An 18,732-nucleotide genomic window follows, 5' to 3' on the forward strand; every position below is an offset into this window, starting at 1 on the left:
GAAAATGATCCAAATCTACCCCAGCAAGGAAGCTGCCGTAGATTAAGGTCAGCGGTGGATGCCCCTAAGTTATGCAGAGGCTGACACCCCTACATAACTTAGGCGCATCATGAACCAACGCAAGGGGTATAAAGAGCAGTGACCCCATAAATGTTTAATAAAATACAGGTATTCAGAGCCAAGTACACTTATCTATATGTTTCTGGAACCAAATTACCCATTGTAACACAAAATAACCCTCTTTTAGGGTAGAGCTACACTGCAACATTCTCGCAACTTTTTTTGTAATGATAGTTAATGGTGTTGCAAAGTGACATGCTGTGATTGCGACAGTCACAAAAAATACGACTTGGACGGATTTTCTACAACTGTCGCATTGCAGCCGCAGTAAGTTACATTGTGACACCATTGACTATTATTACAAAAAATGTTGCATGACCATGTAGCCAAATCCTTAGGAGAACCCACTGAAACACATTGGGGCAATGGACAGCCTGTGCAGGCGCATCACTTCTGGGTTAACCATAGGGTTACACAACTAGTCTCGTTACCGTGTTCCTCCAGGAAGATTTCCAGTTTTCACAAAGTCAGACATTTACGGCCTAACCTTAGGCAGGGGCTAAATATGTGCCCCGCAATGGGAAGTCTCCGAAAAGTCATGTGACCAAAAACATCTCTGCAATTTGTCTGCAACTAGTTATTGTGCGACTTTTTTTTTTTAGAGATGTGATTTAGCGGTAAAGAGCCAAATTGCGTACAAGTCACAGTTGCATTAAGCTTGCATTGTGGTCTATGACAGCAAAGTTGTCTGCGACTTGTGACCTTTGACCAAAAATCCAACAATGTTGGATTTTTGCGCATGTTGCGTATCACATTGTGACCTAATTGACAGTCAGATGTGATGTTCCAATGTAACGCAACACATGCTGCCATGTAGTCCCAGCCTACGGGCTAATGCATATTGCCGCAAGTATTTTGCAGTCCGCAAATTGTAGATCGGCAAAACACGGATACTGTCCGAGTGCATGCCACCATTTTTTTACTCCTGCAGAAATGTCCTATCCTTGTCCACAAAACAGACAAGAATAGGGCATGTTCTATTTTTGTGCAGGGCTGCGGAACGGACGTATGGATGTGGACAGTCCGCATCTTTTGCGTCCCCACTGTGGTGAATGGGTCCGCATCTGATCTGCTAAAAACACGGATCGAATGCAGACCAAAACTACAGCCGTGTCCATGAGCCCTAGGAATAGTCTATTAGGCTAGGTCTACACGACGACATTTGTTGCGCAACATTTTGTTGCACTAATGTCGCGCGACAATTTTTATAATGGCAGTCTATGGTGTCGCACTGCAACATTGCGACATACTGCGACGCGACAGTCGCAGAAAATCCATTCGAGATGGATTTTTCTGCGACTGTCGCATCGCAGTTGCAGCATGTCACATGTTGCAGTGCGACACCATAGACTGCCATTATAAAAATTGTCGCGCGACATTAGTGCAACAAAATGTTGCGCGACTTTTTGTCGCACAACAAATGTCGTCGTGTAGACCTAGCCTTAGTGTTTGATTGGTGGAACTCCAGCTCCCATAGGACTGAGCTGCAGAATGAAGCACAGCTGCCTGTATGGACGAGATGCTGTAGCGGATTAGGAGTGAAGGGGCTCCTTTAGGGTGCCGGCGCACAGCGCAGATGGGATGCAGTTGTAAAGTGCATGCAGTTACTGTAACAACATACATGCATCCACAACACGGTTATAGAATTTAGCCAGTTTAGCACCTAATTAAACCCTAGTGTTCTGCACAGGAGAACATTTATACTACAGAATAAGGCAAGGGCTACACAGACACAATGGTCGCGCGACACCTGTCGCAGCCAGGATCACTGAACACGTCATATCCCAACTGCCATACACACGGTCACATGTCCTTTATCAGCCAATAGAAGCTCGCAGGCCCTTAGGCTCCACATACACACAGTTTTACTCCAGGTTTCCATAACAACCCAGCCATTTTTCTACACTGCTGTAGGTCAGCTTTAGGCTAGGGCTACACGACGACAATAAGTCGCACGACACATAGGGCACAACTACGCTGCTACATGTGTTGTGCGACATTGATGTCACACCAATGTCGCGTGGAAATTTTTATAATGATAGTCTATGGTGTTGCACTGCGACATGTGACATTCTTGGATGGATTTTTTGCAACTGTCGTTTCGCAGCATGTCACATGTTGCAGTGCGACACCATAGCCTATCATTATAAAAATTGTTGAGACAAAATGTCGCGCGACACATGTCGTCATGTAGCCCTATCATTAAAGGGGCAGGGTGCTGTGGAGGTCACTGTTAAAGGGGCGGGCACTGCGAAGGTCACTGTTAACCCCTTAGTGACCAGCCTGTTTTGCGCCTTACTGACCAAGCGTTTTTCTTCCTTTTTGCATTGTCGCGTTCCAAGAGCTATAACTTTTTTATTTTTCCATTTAGATTTATGAGGGCTTGTTTTTTTGTGGGACAAGTTGTAGTTTTTAATGCCGCCATTTTGGGGTACACATAACTTTCTGATTAACTTTTATTAACTCTTTCTGGGAGGGAGATGGGAAAAACCATACTGCCACTGCATTTTTACATTATAAATTTAGCGGTGTTCATTTTTCGGTATAAATAACATAATATCTTTATTCTCTGGGTCAATACAATTACAGAGATACCAAATACATATAGTTTTTCTTTTTCGTTTTACTACTTTTTTGCAATAAAACACTTTTTTTTTTTTAAAGCAATGTTTTTGTATTTTTCATTGGTATCATTTTGGAGTAAATGATGCTTTTTAATTGGTGGCAACTAAGAATAAAATTACCAATTCATTTTTTTTTTTTTTTTATGTAGGGGATAATTTATGTGATATTTCTGTAGTCGGGGTCTTTACGGACACGTCAATGCCAAACATATGGGGGAGATTTTTTTGGGCAATTTTTTTAATTGAAAAGCATATTTTCAATGGAAAAAAAAGCTTATTTTTTTTTTTATAAATGTGTTTTTTCCCCCCCTTTTTTACCACTTAATAGTCCCACAATTGACTATAGACTATAACAGACAGTATTTTGATTGTTTTTAAAATGCAATGTACTATCCCTCTAGTGCATTGCATTTTAATAGTAATGCTATTCTAGCATTGACCAGCAGGTTGCGCCAGAGAGACACAGACTGCTGGAAATTACTGAAGGCTGGTCTGTGGCCTACATCAGACCCCTGCCAGCCCTCACACACATCGGCATCCCGCGATCGCATTTGCGAGGTGCCGATGGGAGACAGAGGGAGTCCGCTCCCTCTGTCAGCACTTTAGATGCGGCAGGCGCCATTGCCCGCAGCAAGTAAAGTGTTAGAGCAGGGCTGTTAGAGCAGAGCGGCGGCCCAGCCTAAGGCCCCTTTGTGACCGCCGTAAAAAGGCGTATGGGTGGTCACTAAGGGGTTAAAGAGGAGTTCACTGTGGATGTTACTGTTAAGGGGGCAGGCCGCTGTGTAGGTCACTGTTAAAGGGGCAGACACTGTGGAGGTCACTGTTAAGACAGCAGGTTACTGTGAAGGTCACTGTTAAGGGGGCAGGGCCAAAAAAAAAAAAATCTCTTTTTCACAAAGAGATTTTTTTTTTTTTTACATGCATTATGATGCAGGCTCCACACCTAGAATCCACACAAAAACATGTGCAGTCCACCTTCCACTTCATTGGGAAAGCCACATGGTAATTTACACAACATGGTTTATTTCCGCCAGCAGTTTTAAAAATCACGTGGAAAAAGGAAGTGATGTTCATTCTTGGTGCTGACTTCGCACCAAATTCATACTTAAAGTTCCTATTGAAATAGACAGGATCAAAACCGTGTCAAAAACCTTGCAAAAAACTTTTACAACCCACCACTTTGGGAAAATAAACGACTGAGGTTACGCCACTAAACCCATGTTGACACTGTGTGCCAATCACACGTGTGGAATAAATTAACAACCAGTCATTACCAGTACCCTTTATCAATAGGGTGTGCCCCAGTCTGGCACTGTCAACAGTGATTGGACAGTTTCAGAGTCTGGAAGAACATATTTCTTTGACGAGGGGTAATAACACCCAGTTGACAATCCATTTATACTTTTCCAAAAAGAAAAGGAGAGGACCAGTGCACTGACCTGACGGAAAGGTGTGTGGAGGATAGGAGTGGTAGCTATGATGATGGTTGTAGTGCTCACAGTGGTACTCTTCCCTCTGGAGCTCCCTGAAGCTGTGCAGTTACTGGAGGGCACAACCTGGCCTTGAGGCTCCTGCCTAAGGCCTCCTGCACACGAACGTGTGCGCTCTGTGGTCGTATTACGGACCGCATTTGCGAATCCGCAATACATGGGCACCGTTCCGTGTGCATTCCGCTACACAGATGCGGACCCATTCACTTCAATGGGTCTGCAAATCCGGAGATGCGGAATGGTGCGGAACGGAAGCACGGAACAGGGTTTGTCCCATTCTTCTGTTCCGCAAAAAGATAGAACATGTCCTGTCTTTTTGCGGAACGGCCGGATCGTGGACCCATTAAAGTGAATGGGTCTGCGATCAGCTGCGGCTGCCCCACAAACGGTGTTTGTGCATTGCGGCCCGCAATTTGCAGAAGGCCTAAGGCTACACAACGACATGTGTCACGTGACAATTTTTATAATGATAGTCTCTGGTGTCGCACTGCTACATGCGACATGCTGCGACTGCGACACAACAGTAGCAAAAAATCCATCCAAGATGGATTTTTCTGCAATTGTCGCATCGCAGTCGCCTGTTGCATTGCTACACCATAGTCTATCATTATAAAAATTGTTGCGCGACATCAATGTCGCATGACACGTTGTGGTGTAGTTGTGCCCTATGTGTTGCGTGACACTTGTCGTCGTGTAGCCCTAGCCTAATGGTATTTGGGGTACCCTTGATGTTAGGTGTTTCGGTGCAAGGCAGGATAGTAAGCAAAATGGCCAGCGAATGGAGGAGTCAGTAACCAGGCCACTTGCTATATATAAATAGGTCTCTCTGGATAGAAGTAGTAGTACATCCCACTAGAGTTGTTGCGATACCAAATTTTTGATTCGACTTCGATACCATAAAAAAGTATTGCAATACTCGATACCATTCGATACCACGCGGAAAAAATAAAACACCAAAAAAGCCACGGGTATTCCTTATTTTTTTTTAAATGGCGAATCACGCAGTTTTTATTAATGTTTTTCTGTTGCGGCATTCACCGCATAAATTTTTTTAATATTTTAAAAGTTTGCACTTTTCGGACGTGGCAATATGCAATATGTTTGTTTATTTATTTATTGTTTATATATTTTATATGTAAAATTGGGAAAGGGGGTGATTTATACTTAATATTTTGAAATTTTTTTTTACTTTTTTTTTTTTTTTTTTTACTTTTTATTTAAAGGGAACCTGTCACCGAGATTTTTGTGTATAGAACTGAGGACATGGATTGCTAGATGGCCGCTAGAACATCCGCAATACCCAGTTCCCATAGCTCTGTGTGCTTTTATTGTGTAAAAAAAAACGATTTGATACATATGCAATAAGAGATGAGGCCTGTCCCTGAGATGAGTCAGGGACAGGACTCATCTCAGGTTAATTTGCATATGTATCAATTAGTTTTTTTTACACAACAAAAGCACACAGAGCTATGGGGACTGGGTATTGCGGACGTGCTAGCAGCCATCTAGCAACCCATGTCCTCAGCGCTATACCCAAAATCCCAGTGACAGGTTCCCTTTAATAACTATTTCCCCCCTTAGGGGCTAGGGCTATTCACCCTAATAGAGCTCTATCAGGGTGAATAGGACTTCACACTCTTCCTGCTGCCCTGTGCATAGTACACACAGCAGCAGGAAGCTGACTATGGCAGCCAGGGCTTGAGTAGCATCCTGGCTGCCATGGTAACCGATCGGAGCCCCAGGCTTACACTGCTGGGGCTCCGATCAGAAGCTGCCACTGCACCACCAATGAGAAGGGGGGACACTGCGGCCACTGCCACCAATGATTTTAATACTGGAGGGGTTGAGGGGGGAGGGCGCACCAATGATAATTATCCTTTAATACAGGAGGCGGGTACTGGCAGCAGATCAGCGGCAGTTAACCTCTCAGGTGCCGCATCTGAGGGGTTAACTGACGCCGATCGCAGCTCCCTGTCAGAGGCAGGGTGCCGGCTATGTGATTCTGCTGCCGGCACCTGCCTCCTGTCTTAAAAGTTAAAGACGACCTTTCGTGGGTTCGGACTTTGTTAAGTAGCAGGCTACATAGAGCGGCGCCCAGGGATCTCCCTGCACTTACTATTATTCCTGGGCACCGCGCCGTTTGACCGCTGTGGCCCAGTTACCGTCTCCTGCTCCGTATGCTAATTACTACTATCGGAGCAAAGGGCAGCAGACATCAGCTTCTCTCCTGGGCGTTCCTTCTCCCTGGCTGTGACGTTCTGCGCTGCGATTGGACAGCGCTACAGCCACAGGGAGAAGGAACGCCCAGGAGAGAAGCTGATGTCTCCTTTCCATTGCTCCAATAGTATCAATTAGCATACGGAGCAGGAGACGGTAATGGGGGCACAGCGGGCAAATGGAGCGGCGCCCAGGAATAATAGTAAGTGCTGGGAGATCCCTGGGCGCCGCTCTATGTAGCCTGCTAACTTAAAGTCAGGACCCATGTAAAGTCCTGCTATCATTGGTGGCGCAGTGCGCCCGCCCCTCTCTCCTCATTGGTGGCAGCGGCACAGGGGGAGGGAGAGACTGCTTCCTTCTCCCCTGTGCTGCTGAGGGAACATGAGCACGCTCACAGCATCGCGCTCATGTTCTGTGATACTAGACTGCGCAGCCCAGTATCGAAAAAATGGAAATCCCGGTATTGTATCGATACGGGGACAAAAGTATTGATTGGGTATAGAAATTTCGATACCCGCGACAACCCTACATCCCACAATAACAAGGCACAGTTCCAAGGCTTATAACATAGTTCAATCCTTACCCAAATTGCAGCATATTGACAGCAGCAATGATGGAGGTTGTAGTACTCCTCTCTGTCTCTCAAAATTTTCAATGCAGAACCTTAGGCACGTAATGAAGCTCTTAAAAAATGCTTCTGCAATTTGCCAGTGAGGGGTACAGATTCAAGATTATGGTTGGTCAAACCATCTTCAAGTGTGGAAAGGAGAGCTAACACAATAACCTTGCTGTTTGACTCCAATGCTGTCTTGTAGATTTTAGACCTTCTGATATTACTTCTCTCTGGAGCACTTTTGATGATAAAGGACCTTTCTTGGCTGTAGAAGTCAGAAGGTTCTCTGAGCTCGAGCCTAGCTCCGAGGAGCTTGCACATGTACTGTAGCTAAACTCGCACTACTCTGACTAAACCAAGTCCATCACCTGGCAACCTAAGTTATTCCTTTAAACTGTCCATACAATGCTATCAGGTATACAAATACAGTAAATTATAAAGTTAAATTTGAAATACAACATTAAGTTAAAAAAAACACAAAAAACTGTGTAGTATCCATATTCTGGGGTACTGCAACAGCACAACATAAAGTTCCAAAAACTTTAAAAAATAAAATAAAAAAAAAGTTGCTTGAGAACTGTGATTTCATAGGGATTGGAAGTATTTATTAAAACAGACATGTCTGGAGAGCCATTGTACGAATGACAAATCTAAAAACTGCTATGTGGGTGTCTGCACACCGGTGTTATACTTGTAATGCTGTTTTAGTTTTCTGACATATAGATAATAAGGAGGGATGTTTTTTTTCTTTCTGTCTCCAGATACTCTTTCTTATAGAGATACCCTAAAAGGCACCTTTTTTATTCAACGTGTAATTGACATCATGAAAAAAGATGCTCACAATTCATCTATAGAAGATATCTTTCGAAAGGTAAGCCTTCATAGAGAATTTATAAAGTTTTTTTTGTTTTTGTTTTTTAACTGGTTACAGTGGAAAAACTGCAAAATAACAAAAAAATTCTAAAGAACAGTGATTTTTATTTTTTTATGTTTTCATGGACATTATGTTCAAGTGTGTGTGTATGTATGTATGTGTATATATATATACAGGTCCTTCTCCAAAAATTAGCATATTGTGATAAAGTTCATTATTTTCTGTAATGTACTGATAAACATTAGACTTTCATATATTTTAGATTCATTACACACCAACTGAAGTAGTTCAAGCCTTTTATTGTTTTAATATTGATGATTTTGGCATACAGCTCATGAAAACCCAAATTTCGTATCTCAAAAAATTAGCATATTTCATCCGATCAATAAAAGAAAAGTGTTTTTAATACAAAAAAAGTCAACCTTCAAATAATTATGTTCAGTTATGCACTCAATACTTGGTCGGGAATCCTTTTGCAGAAATGACTGCTTCAATGCGGCGTGGCATGGAGGCAATCAGCCTGTGGCACTGCTGAGGTGTTATGGAGGCCCAGAATGCTTCGATAGCGGCCTTAAGCTCATCCAGAGAGTTGGGTCTTGCGTCTCTCAACTTTCTCTTCCCAATATCCCACAGATTCTCTATGGGGTTCAGGTCAGGAGAGTTGGCAGGCCAATTGAGCACAGTAATACCATGGTCAGTAAACCATTTACCAGTGGTTTTGGCACTGTGAGCAGGTGCCAGGTCGTGCTGAAAAATGAAATCTTCATCTCCATAAAGCTTTTCAGCAGATGGAAGCATGAAGTGCTCCAAAATCTCCTGCTAGCTAGCTGCATTGACCCTGCCCTTGATAAAACACAGTGGACCAACACCAGCAGCTGACATGGCACCCCAGTCCATCACTGACTGTGGGGACTTGACACTGGACTTCAGGCATTTTGGCATTTCCCTCTCCCCAGTCTTCCTCCAAACTCTGGCACCTTGATTTCCGAATGACATGCAACAGTCCAGTGCTGCTTCTCTGTAGCCCAGGTCAGGCGCTTCTGCCGCTGTTTCTGGTTCAAAAGTGTCTTGACCTGGGGAATGCGGCACCTGTAGCCCATTTCCTGCACACGCCTGTACACGGTGGCTCTGGATGTTTCTACTCCAGACTCAGTCCACTGCTTCCGCAGGTCCCCCAAGGTCTGGAATCGGTCCTTCTCCACAATCTTCCTCAGGGTCCGGTCACCTCTTCTCGTTGTGCAGCGTTTTCTGCCACACTTTTTCCTTCCCACAGACTTCCCACTGAGGTGCCTTGATACAGCACTCTGGGAACAGCCTATTCCAGGGCTGGCCAACCTGTGGCTCTCCAGCTGTTGTAAAACTACAACTCCCACCATGCTTTTCTGTAGGCTGATACCTGTAGGCAGTCTGGGCATGCTGGGAGTTGTAGTTTTGCAACAGCTGGAGAGCCTCAGGTTGGCCATCCCTGGCCTATTCGTTCAGAAATTTCTTTCTGTGTCTTACCCTCTTGCTTGAGGGTGTCAATGATGGCCTTCTGGACAGCAGTCAGGTCGGCAGTCTTACCCATGATTGCGGTTTTGAGTAATGAACCAGGCTGGGAGTTTTTAAAAGCCTCAGGAATCTTTTGCAGGTGTTTAGAGTTAATTAGTTGATTCAGATGATTACGTTAATAGCTCCTTTAGAGAACCTTTTAATGATATGCTAATTTTTTGAGATAGGAATTTTGGGTTTTCATGAGCTGTATGCCAAAATCATCAATATTAAAACAATAAAAGGCTTGAACTACTTCAGTTGGTGTGTAATGAATCTAAAATATATGAAAGTCTAATGTTTATCAGTACATTACAGAAAATGATGAACTTTATCACAATATGCTAATTTTTTGAGAAGGACCTGTATATATATATATATATATACAGTACAGACCAAAAGTTTGGACACACCTTCTCATTCAAAGAGTTTTCTTTATTTTCATGACTATGAAAATTGTAGATTCACACTGAAGGCATCAAAACTATGAATTAACACATGTGGAATTATATACTTATCATAAAAGTATGAAACAACTGAAAATATGTCATATTCTAGGTTCTTCAAAGTAGCCACCTTTTGCTTTGATTACTGCTTTGCACACTCTTGGCATTCTCTTGATGAGCTTCAAGAGGTAGTCACCTGAAATGGTTTTCACTTCACAGGTGTGCCCTGTCAGATTTAATAAGTGGGATTTCTTGCCTCATAAATGGGGTTGGGACCATCAGTTGCGTTGTGGAGAAGTCAGGTGGATGCACAGCTGATAGTCCTACTGAATAGACTGTTAGAATTTGTATTATGGCAAAAAAAAAGCAGCTAAGTAAAGAAAAACGAGTGGCCATCATTACTTTAAGAAATTAAGGTCAGTCAGTCCGAAAAATTGGGAAAACTTTGAAAGTGTCCCCAAGTGCAGTCACAAAAACCATCAAGCGGTACAAAGAAACTGGCTCACATGCGGACCGCCCCAGGAAAGGAAGACCAAGAGTCACCTCTGCTGCGGAGGATAAGTTCATCCGAGTCACCAGCCTCAGAAATCGCAGGTTAACAGCAGCTCAGATTAGAGACCAGGTCAATGCCACACAGAGTTCTAGCAGCAGACACATCTCTAGAACAACTGTTAAGAGGAGACTGTGTGAATCAGGCCTTCATGGTAGAATATCTGCTAGGAAAAAAAAGCTAAGGACAGGCAACAAGCAGAAGAGACTTGTTTGGGCTAAAGAACACAAGGAATGGACATTAGACCAGTGGAAATCTGTGCTTTGGTCTGATGAGTCCAAATTTGAGATCTTTGGTTCCAACCACCGTGTCTTTGTGCGACACAGAAAAGGTGAACGGATGGACTCTACATGCCTGGTTCCCACCGTGAAGCATGGAGGAGGAGGTGTGATGGTGTGGGGGTGCTTTGCTGGTGACACTGTTGGGGATTTATTCAAAATTGAAGGCATACTGAACCAGCATGGCTACCACAGCATCTTGCAGCGGCATGCTATTCCATCCGGTTTGCGTTTAGTTGGACCATCATTTATTTTTCAACAGGACAATGACCCCAAACACACCTCCAGGCTGTGTAAGGGCTATTTGACAATGAAGGAGAGTGATGGGGTGCTGCGCCAGATGACCTGGCCTCCACAGTCACCGGAACTGAACCCAATCGAAATGGTTTGGGGTGAGCTGGACCGCATCTCTGGGAACTCATTCAAGACTGTTGGAAGACCATTTCAGGTGACTACCTCTTGAAGCTCATCAAGAGAATGCCAAGAGTGTGCAAAGCAGTAATCAAAGCAAAAGGTGGCTACTTTGAAGAACCTAGAATATGACATATTTTCAGTTGTTTCACACTTTTTTGTTATGTATATAATTCCACATGTGTTAATTCATAGTTTTGATGCCTTCAGTGTGAATCTACAATTTTCATAGTCATGAAAATAAAGAAAACTCTTTGAATGAGAAGGTGTGTCCAAACTTTTGGTCTGTACTGTATATATGCAAAAAAAAAGTTAAAAAACAAAACAAAACTATATGTACGTTCTAATAAAAAGCTATTAAAATACAGCTTATGGGATATGCCATAAATGTTTGATAGTTGTTGATCCAAACTCTGGAACCCCTGAACCCACACAGCCTGGATGCAGTCACCAGAGGTGATCCAGAATTGACGAGTGCGCTGTGATGCACTATTTCCATGACACTCACACAAGTGAATGGCAGTCCCATAAGGCTCCATTCACACAGCCGTATTTGTGGCCCGCATCTGATCCGCGTTTTTTGTTGATTGTACATGGACCCATTTATTTCTATGGGTCTGCAAAAAAAAAAAACGGACAGCTTGCCATTTGCTGTCCGCATCCTTATGTCCATTCCGCAGTCTGGGAAAAGAGATAGAACACGTCATATTCTTGTCTGTTTTGCGGACAAGAATAGGCATTGTTACAATAGGTCTGCAAAAAAACTGATACAACACAGACATCATCCCTTTTTTTTTCAGATCCGTGTTTTGCAGAATGCAAAATACATATGGTCGTGTGAATACACCGAAGGGCTCATACACACGAGCGTACTTTTTGTCCGCACCCATGGGCATTTTTTTCCCATCTGATGTGGACCCATTCACTTTAGGCCTCTTTCACACAGGCATCATGGATTTTGCACCATTGTGGCAAACCTGCGCGAGTAGGCACGCAATTTCAGTCTGTTTTTTCTGCAATTGCGTTCCATTGTTCAGTTTTTTCAGCACGAGTGCAATGTGTTTTGCACGCGCGTGATAAAAACTGAATGTGGGGTTTGGGTTAGGTGTTCTGTAGATTTTATTATTTTCCCTTCTAACATGGTGATAAGGAAAATAATAGCATTCTCAATACAGAATGCTAAGTAAAATGTCCATTGAGGGGTTAAAAAAAAAAAAAAAATAAACTCACATCCACTTTATCTTGCAGCCAGTATCGTCTTCTTTCTTGTTCCTGCAGGACCTGCAAAAGGACCTGCGCTGACGTCATCGCGCTCGGTGATGACAGCGCAGGTCCTGCTGAATGAAGATAGAACGTCACCGCGCTCACCACGTGGTGAGCATGATGACGTCAGCGCAGGTCCTTTTGCAGGTTCTGCAGGAAGACGAAAGAAGACGATACCGGATGCGCGTACAATTGGATGAGGTGAGTTTATTTTTTAACCCCTCAATGGACATTTTAGTTATCATTCTGTATTAAGAATGCCATTATTTTCCTTTATAACCATGTTAGAAGGGAAAATAATAGGGATCGATCGATATTGATTTTTTTAGAGCCGATACCTTTGAACTTTCAGGCGGATAGCCGATAATTTATACCGATATTTTATATCTTATAATATATATTATGTTAGTTGGTAATCACTGAGGTAGTTGAAATTTGCATTTGGCACTAGTATATCATAAATGTAAATGATAAATTAATAAAGCCCTTAGTTGGTAGTCAATTTATAATTTACATTTATAATATACTAGTGCCAAATGCCAATTTCCACACCATCCACCCCTTCACCCCCCCCCCCACTGACTTTATTAACCCCTATCAGACCTCAGATCAGCCCTTTATTAACCCCTATCAGACCTCAGATCAGCCCTTTATTAACCCCTATCAGACCTCAGATCAGCCCTTTATTAACCCCTATCAGACCTCAGATGAATAAATTAAAAAACTCCTCACCTCTCCTGCTCCACGGCTCCTCTTCATCTCCGAGTCCGGCGTCTTACTCCCCTGTGTTCTCCGGCTTGCGCTGCACTGTCACCTGACAGCAAGCCGCGTCAGGTCATAGTGCGCGCACTACGTCCTGATGCTGTACGGGGTCAGGACAGTGCAGCGTGGGCCCCATCAAAGAAGACGAGGGAGGGTGAGTATCAGAAGAGCTTGCTGCGCTTCTTCCCCGCTCCCGACACCCGATGCATACTAGTGTGCGCTTCCATAATGAAGCGATCACTAGTATTCGCTTTATACACATTATCGGCAAGGTTAGATGCCGATAATATCGGTACTTCCGATAATCTGTTGATCCCTAGAAAATAATACAGTGAATTGAGTTTAATGGGATCCGAGGTTGTTCATCCCTATTCACTAACATTATCTCCTAGCAACCATGCGTGAAAATCGCACTGCATCCGCACTTGCTTGAGGATGCTATGCGATTTTCACGTAGCCCCATTAATTTCTATGGGACCTGCGTTGCGTGAAAAACGCAGAATATAGAACCTGCTGCGATTTTTGCGCACAAGTGCTGCGTAAAAAACAACGCTCATGTACACAGCCCCTATGAAATGAATGGTTCAGGATTCAGTGCGGAATACTCGCCTGTGTGAAAGGGGCCTTAATGTGCATGTCCATTCTGTGGTATCCAGACAAGGATAGGATATGGCCTGGATGTTCCGTAAAATGTGGAACACACATGGCTGGTATCCGTGTTTTGAAGATCGCAAAACCAGCTATGGTCGTGTGTGTGAGCCCTAAAGCAGAGTAAGGGCTCATTCACACGACCTTGGTTTGGTTCCGCATTCGAGCTGCATTTTTAGCGGCTCGGGTATGGACCCATTCACTTCAATGGGCCGCAAAAGATGCGTACAGCACTCTGTGCAAAACTGAACATCGGAACTCAATCGCAGTCAAAACTGACTGCAAATGCGTGCCTACTCGTGCGGTTTTCCCGCAATGCACACGTGACGCATCCTGAGCAAATCCATGACGATCGTGTGAAAGAGGCCTAAGGGCTCTTTCACACGAGCGGATGCAGTGCGTGGAATCCACTGCGTGAAAGACAGCAAAGCCCCGTCCCGGACAGCAGAGACACTGAGCATTAACATGTCTGATAATGCTCTGTGCCTCTCTGTGACTTTTTTACTACATAATCACAGAGAGGCACGGCACAATATTAATCATGTTAATGCTCCATGTCTCTGCTGTCCGGAACAGGGCTTGGCTCTCTTTCACGCAGCAGATTACACGCACTGCATCCGCTCGTGTGAAAGAGCCCTAAGGCCTCTTTCACACAAGCGTGACTGATTTAGGTCCAGATGTGTTCAGTAAAACTCGCACCATTTTGCAAGCAAGTTCAGCCAGTTTTGTATACAATTGAGTTCAGTTTTTTCCGCGCGGGTGCAATGCGTTTTTCATGCGCGTGATAAAAAAAACTGAAGGTTTACAAACAATATCTCTTGGCAACCATCAGTGAAAAACGCATTGCATCCACACTTGCTTCCGGATACAATGCGTTTTTCACTGAAGCCCCATTCACTTCTATGGGGCCAGGGATGCGTGAAAAACGCAGAATATAGAACATGCTGCGTTTTTTCACGCAACGCAGAACTGATACGTGAAAAAAACGCTCATGTACACAGACCCAGTAAAATTAATGGGTCCGGATTAAGTGCGGGTGTTATGTTTTCACGTCACGCATTGCACCCGCGGGGAAAACTTGCTCGTGTGAAAGAGGTCTAACTATTTTAACTCTATATTACAACTATATGTAAATATTCAAAAAATTTAAATGTATTTTTTTATCTTTCATTATAGTAATTTTTTTCTCCTTACAGGTTCAACTCTCATTCAAGGATGATTGGCAAATGCCAACACAGGATAGAAAGACCCTTCTGAAGAAATTCTTTCTGTTCCCGGGATATTAACATTTCCTAGGACCATTTTATACATTCCTTTATTTTCTTATTTTTTTTTTTATTTCATATATTCAAAGATACACATATTATACTTACTGTATATTTCAACAATTGTACAGGGAAAAAAGGAACCTGAAGAAGGGGAAATTGTCAACTTGGATTCACCGAGCACCAGCATTTTAAAGGGGTTGGCCCAAGACTTAAACTTATCACCTATCCACAGGATAGGTGCTAAATTTCTGATCTGTTTGAATCCAATCGCTTGGATCCTAACCGTTCATGAGAACAGGGGTGTCCAAGTCCCCTGTATAGATGGAGCTTAATTCAACTCTGGTAGTCCATAAAGTTGAATTGATTGCTGGAAGTTCGAGCACTGGGACACCCCATGATCATGAGAAGTTCCATGTTTGAATGGAATACTAGTTTCAGCATATGCACCACCAATCCATTCAACTTCATGGCAAACTTTAATCAAGCTCCATCCATACAGGGGTCCTGGACACCTCAGTTTTCATGAATGGTTGGGGTCAATGGTCAGAAACTTATCAACTATCCTCTGAATAGATGATAAGCTTCAATATTGGGCTAACCCTAGATCTCAGGTATTTCTGTCCAATATTTCCATATATCCCTAACTAACTCCCGCACCGATCTCCTAAACGGAGCTCCAAAAGTGGTGGAGGACGCACTGTGCATGCTCAGCCACCCTCTATTCATTTATATGGGGCTGCCGAAAATAGCCGAGTGCTGGCTCGGCTATTTCGGTCGGGCCCATAGAAGTGAATCGGAGTGGTGGCCGGTCATGTGCGGTGCGCTCCCATTCACTTCTATGGGGAGAGCGATTGGGGGTGGCCGGATCGGAGTCCTCCAGCCACCACTTTGCCTGCTCCGTTTTCGATATAGGTGCGGAACTCGCACCTATCAGACAATGGTGGCATATCTATAGCGATATGCCCTCATTGTCTCAGATGAGGCAACCCTTTAAAAGGCAAAGCCTATTTTAGCCTTAGAATTCAGCCCCATTTTTGAAATCTGACATGTGTCACTTTATGTAGTAATAACTTGGGCCGCTGTTTTCTGGCTCCCAAAAGGACCTTGATAATAACTTCCTGGAACTCCAGAAAGGTCCCTCTCTAGGCTGTATATAAACGAAGCACAAATTAATTAAAAAGGGCCAACTACCAGTTTTTTAATAGTAGGTCATTGTTTTGCACATGGTGCGGTACAGTTTCAGGACCTGATCCGAGCGATCCACCCCTCCCATGTACCAATTATAATTGAGGATCTGGCTTCATGGTTGTATCTGACACACAAAAGGTTTTCACTGCAAAGGGCTCTGCTATCAGCCCCTGGCTAGCGGTTGCCCAAGCTGTAATTTAAGACGTCTTTATTACTTATCCTTGTGCCACATTCCACAGTTCCTCTGTTAGAAAGGTTCTTGAATAAAGGCACACTTGTGTAGAAATTATACAAATGAAAATTTTTGTCCAGGAGTGGGGAATCATTTCTCCCACACAATTATTCGCAGCAGTACCCATGAGGAGGAAGAGGGGGCATTATTTAGTAAAATAAGCTGCACCGTGTGCAAATTGGCCTAGGCAACTGTTAATCAATCAGAAAAAAATATCTTTAAAAATCTAATTGTCTTCATCAAATTGTATTTATACCTGAGTTCCCAGAGAATTTAGGGAACAGGTGTTAATCATGTGGGGTCAGTTCTGGGATGCCTCCTTGGAGGTTAGTCACAGTCGCTACCGGATGACAAGGAGGACTAAAATAATGATGGACCATCTTTGCTAGCAGACTCTGTATCGGGAGCGACAATGGCATAGGACTCTTCCGTTGTATACGTTCTGTTGGTTTTGAGTAGTGTCAAGTAAAAAGAATTGTGTAAAAATTGGATGATGTACAAAAAATTGTGCTGCACCAATTAGGTAGAATAACATGTGCGCTATAAAATACAGTATATGCTAGCTAGCCTACTATTACTTTTTTTATTATAATTTTTTTAGTTTTTTTACAAAAAAAATAAGGCGGTGAAGGGATCACAGGAGATTTTTATCGTGTGGGTGCAATGCGTTTTGCACACGCGTGATAAAAAACTGAATGTAGACAAACAACATCTCTTAGCAACCTAGCGACAAGAACCTAGCACAACATTTGATATAATGCAGGGCTCGACAAATCCCAGGTCGCCATGGCGATCAGGAATTTGGTCCTGGCGCTTGGGTATTTGTCAGCCCATTTTCAAAGGTGCAAGGGCGACGGGTGCGGAGTGCCGGAGGGGGGCCCGTTCTGTCCGGAGGCAGCAGGAGTGGAGATGAGCGCCTCCATTGTGGAAGCGCTTATCTCCATATTCATCTGTATCGCCGTCCTCAGGACAGCAATACAGATGAATGGTGCGGAGGAGCAGGGGAGAGGCGTCTTCCTTGCCGGTTCCTCTGATAGGCTACAGGCCTAGTGCCTGTAGTGTATCAGAGGCCGGTGCAGGCGGCGCGATGACGTAATCGCGCCGCCTGAGCCTACAATGCAGGACACAGGCCGGAAGAGGCCTGCATCGCATCAATGACAGCAGCAAAAGGTAAGTATATGAGTTTGTTTTTATTATTTATAGTATACTGTGGCAAGAAGGGGTATAGTATACTATGGCAAGAAGGGGGGGCGTATATACTGGCACAAAATGGGGGGGCGGGCACTATGGAGAAGAGGGGAAGCACTATGGGGGCCTTATATACTGGCACAATATGGGGGGGCGGGCACTATGGAAAAGAGGGTAAGCACTATATACTGGCACAATATAGGGGGGCACTATGAAGAGGGAAAGCACTATGGGGGCCCTATATACTATACTGGCACATTATGGGGGCCCTATATACTGGCACATTATGGGGGGGCACTATGGAGAAGAGGGGAAGGAGAACTATGGGGCCATCTACTAGGGGCCCTATGTACTGGCATGCATTATTGGGGGGCTCTATGGAGAATTGGGGGGGCACTATGGGGGAGTCTACTGGGGCTTTATGACGCGGTTCCGTCTGGCTCCTAACTTTTTTAGCTGGCTCCTAGATTCCAAGGAAATTTGTCAAGCCCTCATATAATGTATGTCTATGGTGGTCACAAAGCGCAACACGCACCACATTCAATCCATTGACTTCACCCGCGACTTGGTTGTTTTCTCAGTCAAATTACAGTTCTAAAAGAAGTCGCGCAACAGCAAGTTGCAGACAAATCGCAGATATTTTTGTGTTTAGTGACATTTCTGCAACTTGTTGCGCACCACGTGTTGCTGTGGAGCTGTACCCTAAACCTTCAGCAAACATCTGGAACTGGCATTTTTACCACATAAAGTGCTGCAGAAAACGCAGGGGCAAAAAATGTTACTAAGGCCTCTTGCACACAAATGTATTTTCATTACATTTCCGTTTTTTTTTTTTAGGACCGTATACGAAACCATTAATTTCAATGGGTCCTCAAAAAAAAAACAAAGGTACTCTGTGTGTGTATTCCGTTTCCGTATTTCCGTTCCGCAAAAGAAAGGAACATGTCCTATTATTGTCTGCATTACGGACAAGGATAGTACTGTTCTATTAGGGGCCAGCTGCTCCGTTCCGCACAATACCGAACGCACA

The 18,732-nt window shown here is 43.8% G+C and overlaps 1 protein-coding gene across 4 annotated transcripts in view; it reads left to right on the forward strand.

Moving 5' to 3' along the window:
• Positions 1-17,520, forward strand: part of LOC122930493 (caspase-1-B-like) — a 57,488-nt gene extending 39,968 nt beyond the window's left edge. For all 4 annotated transcript variants that reach the window (XM_044283937.1, XM_044283938.1, XM_044283939.1 and 1 more), the window contains exons 9-10: positions 7,826-7,935; positions 15,023-17,520. In XM_044283937.1, coding sequence (XP_044139872.1) covers positions 7,826-7,935; positions 15,023-15,112 — 200 coding nt within the window. In that variant the 3' untranslated portion in view covers positions 15,113-17,520. The remainder of the gene's footprint in view (positions 1-7,825; positions 7,936-15,022) is intronic.
• The last annotated feature ends 1,212 nt before the right edge of the window (positions 17,521-18,732 follow it).

Source organism: Bufo gargarizans, chromosome 3 (assembly GCF_014858855.1).
Source record: "Bufo gargarizans isolate SCDJY-AF-19 chromosome 3, ASM1485885v1, whole genome shotgun sequence".
Classification (NCBI taxonomy): Eukaryota; Metazoa; Chordata; class Amphibia; order Anura; family Bufonidae; genus Bufo; species Bufo gargarizans.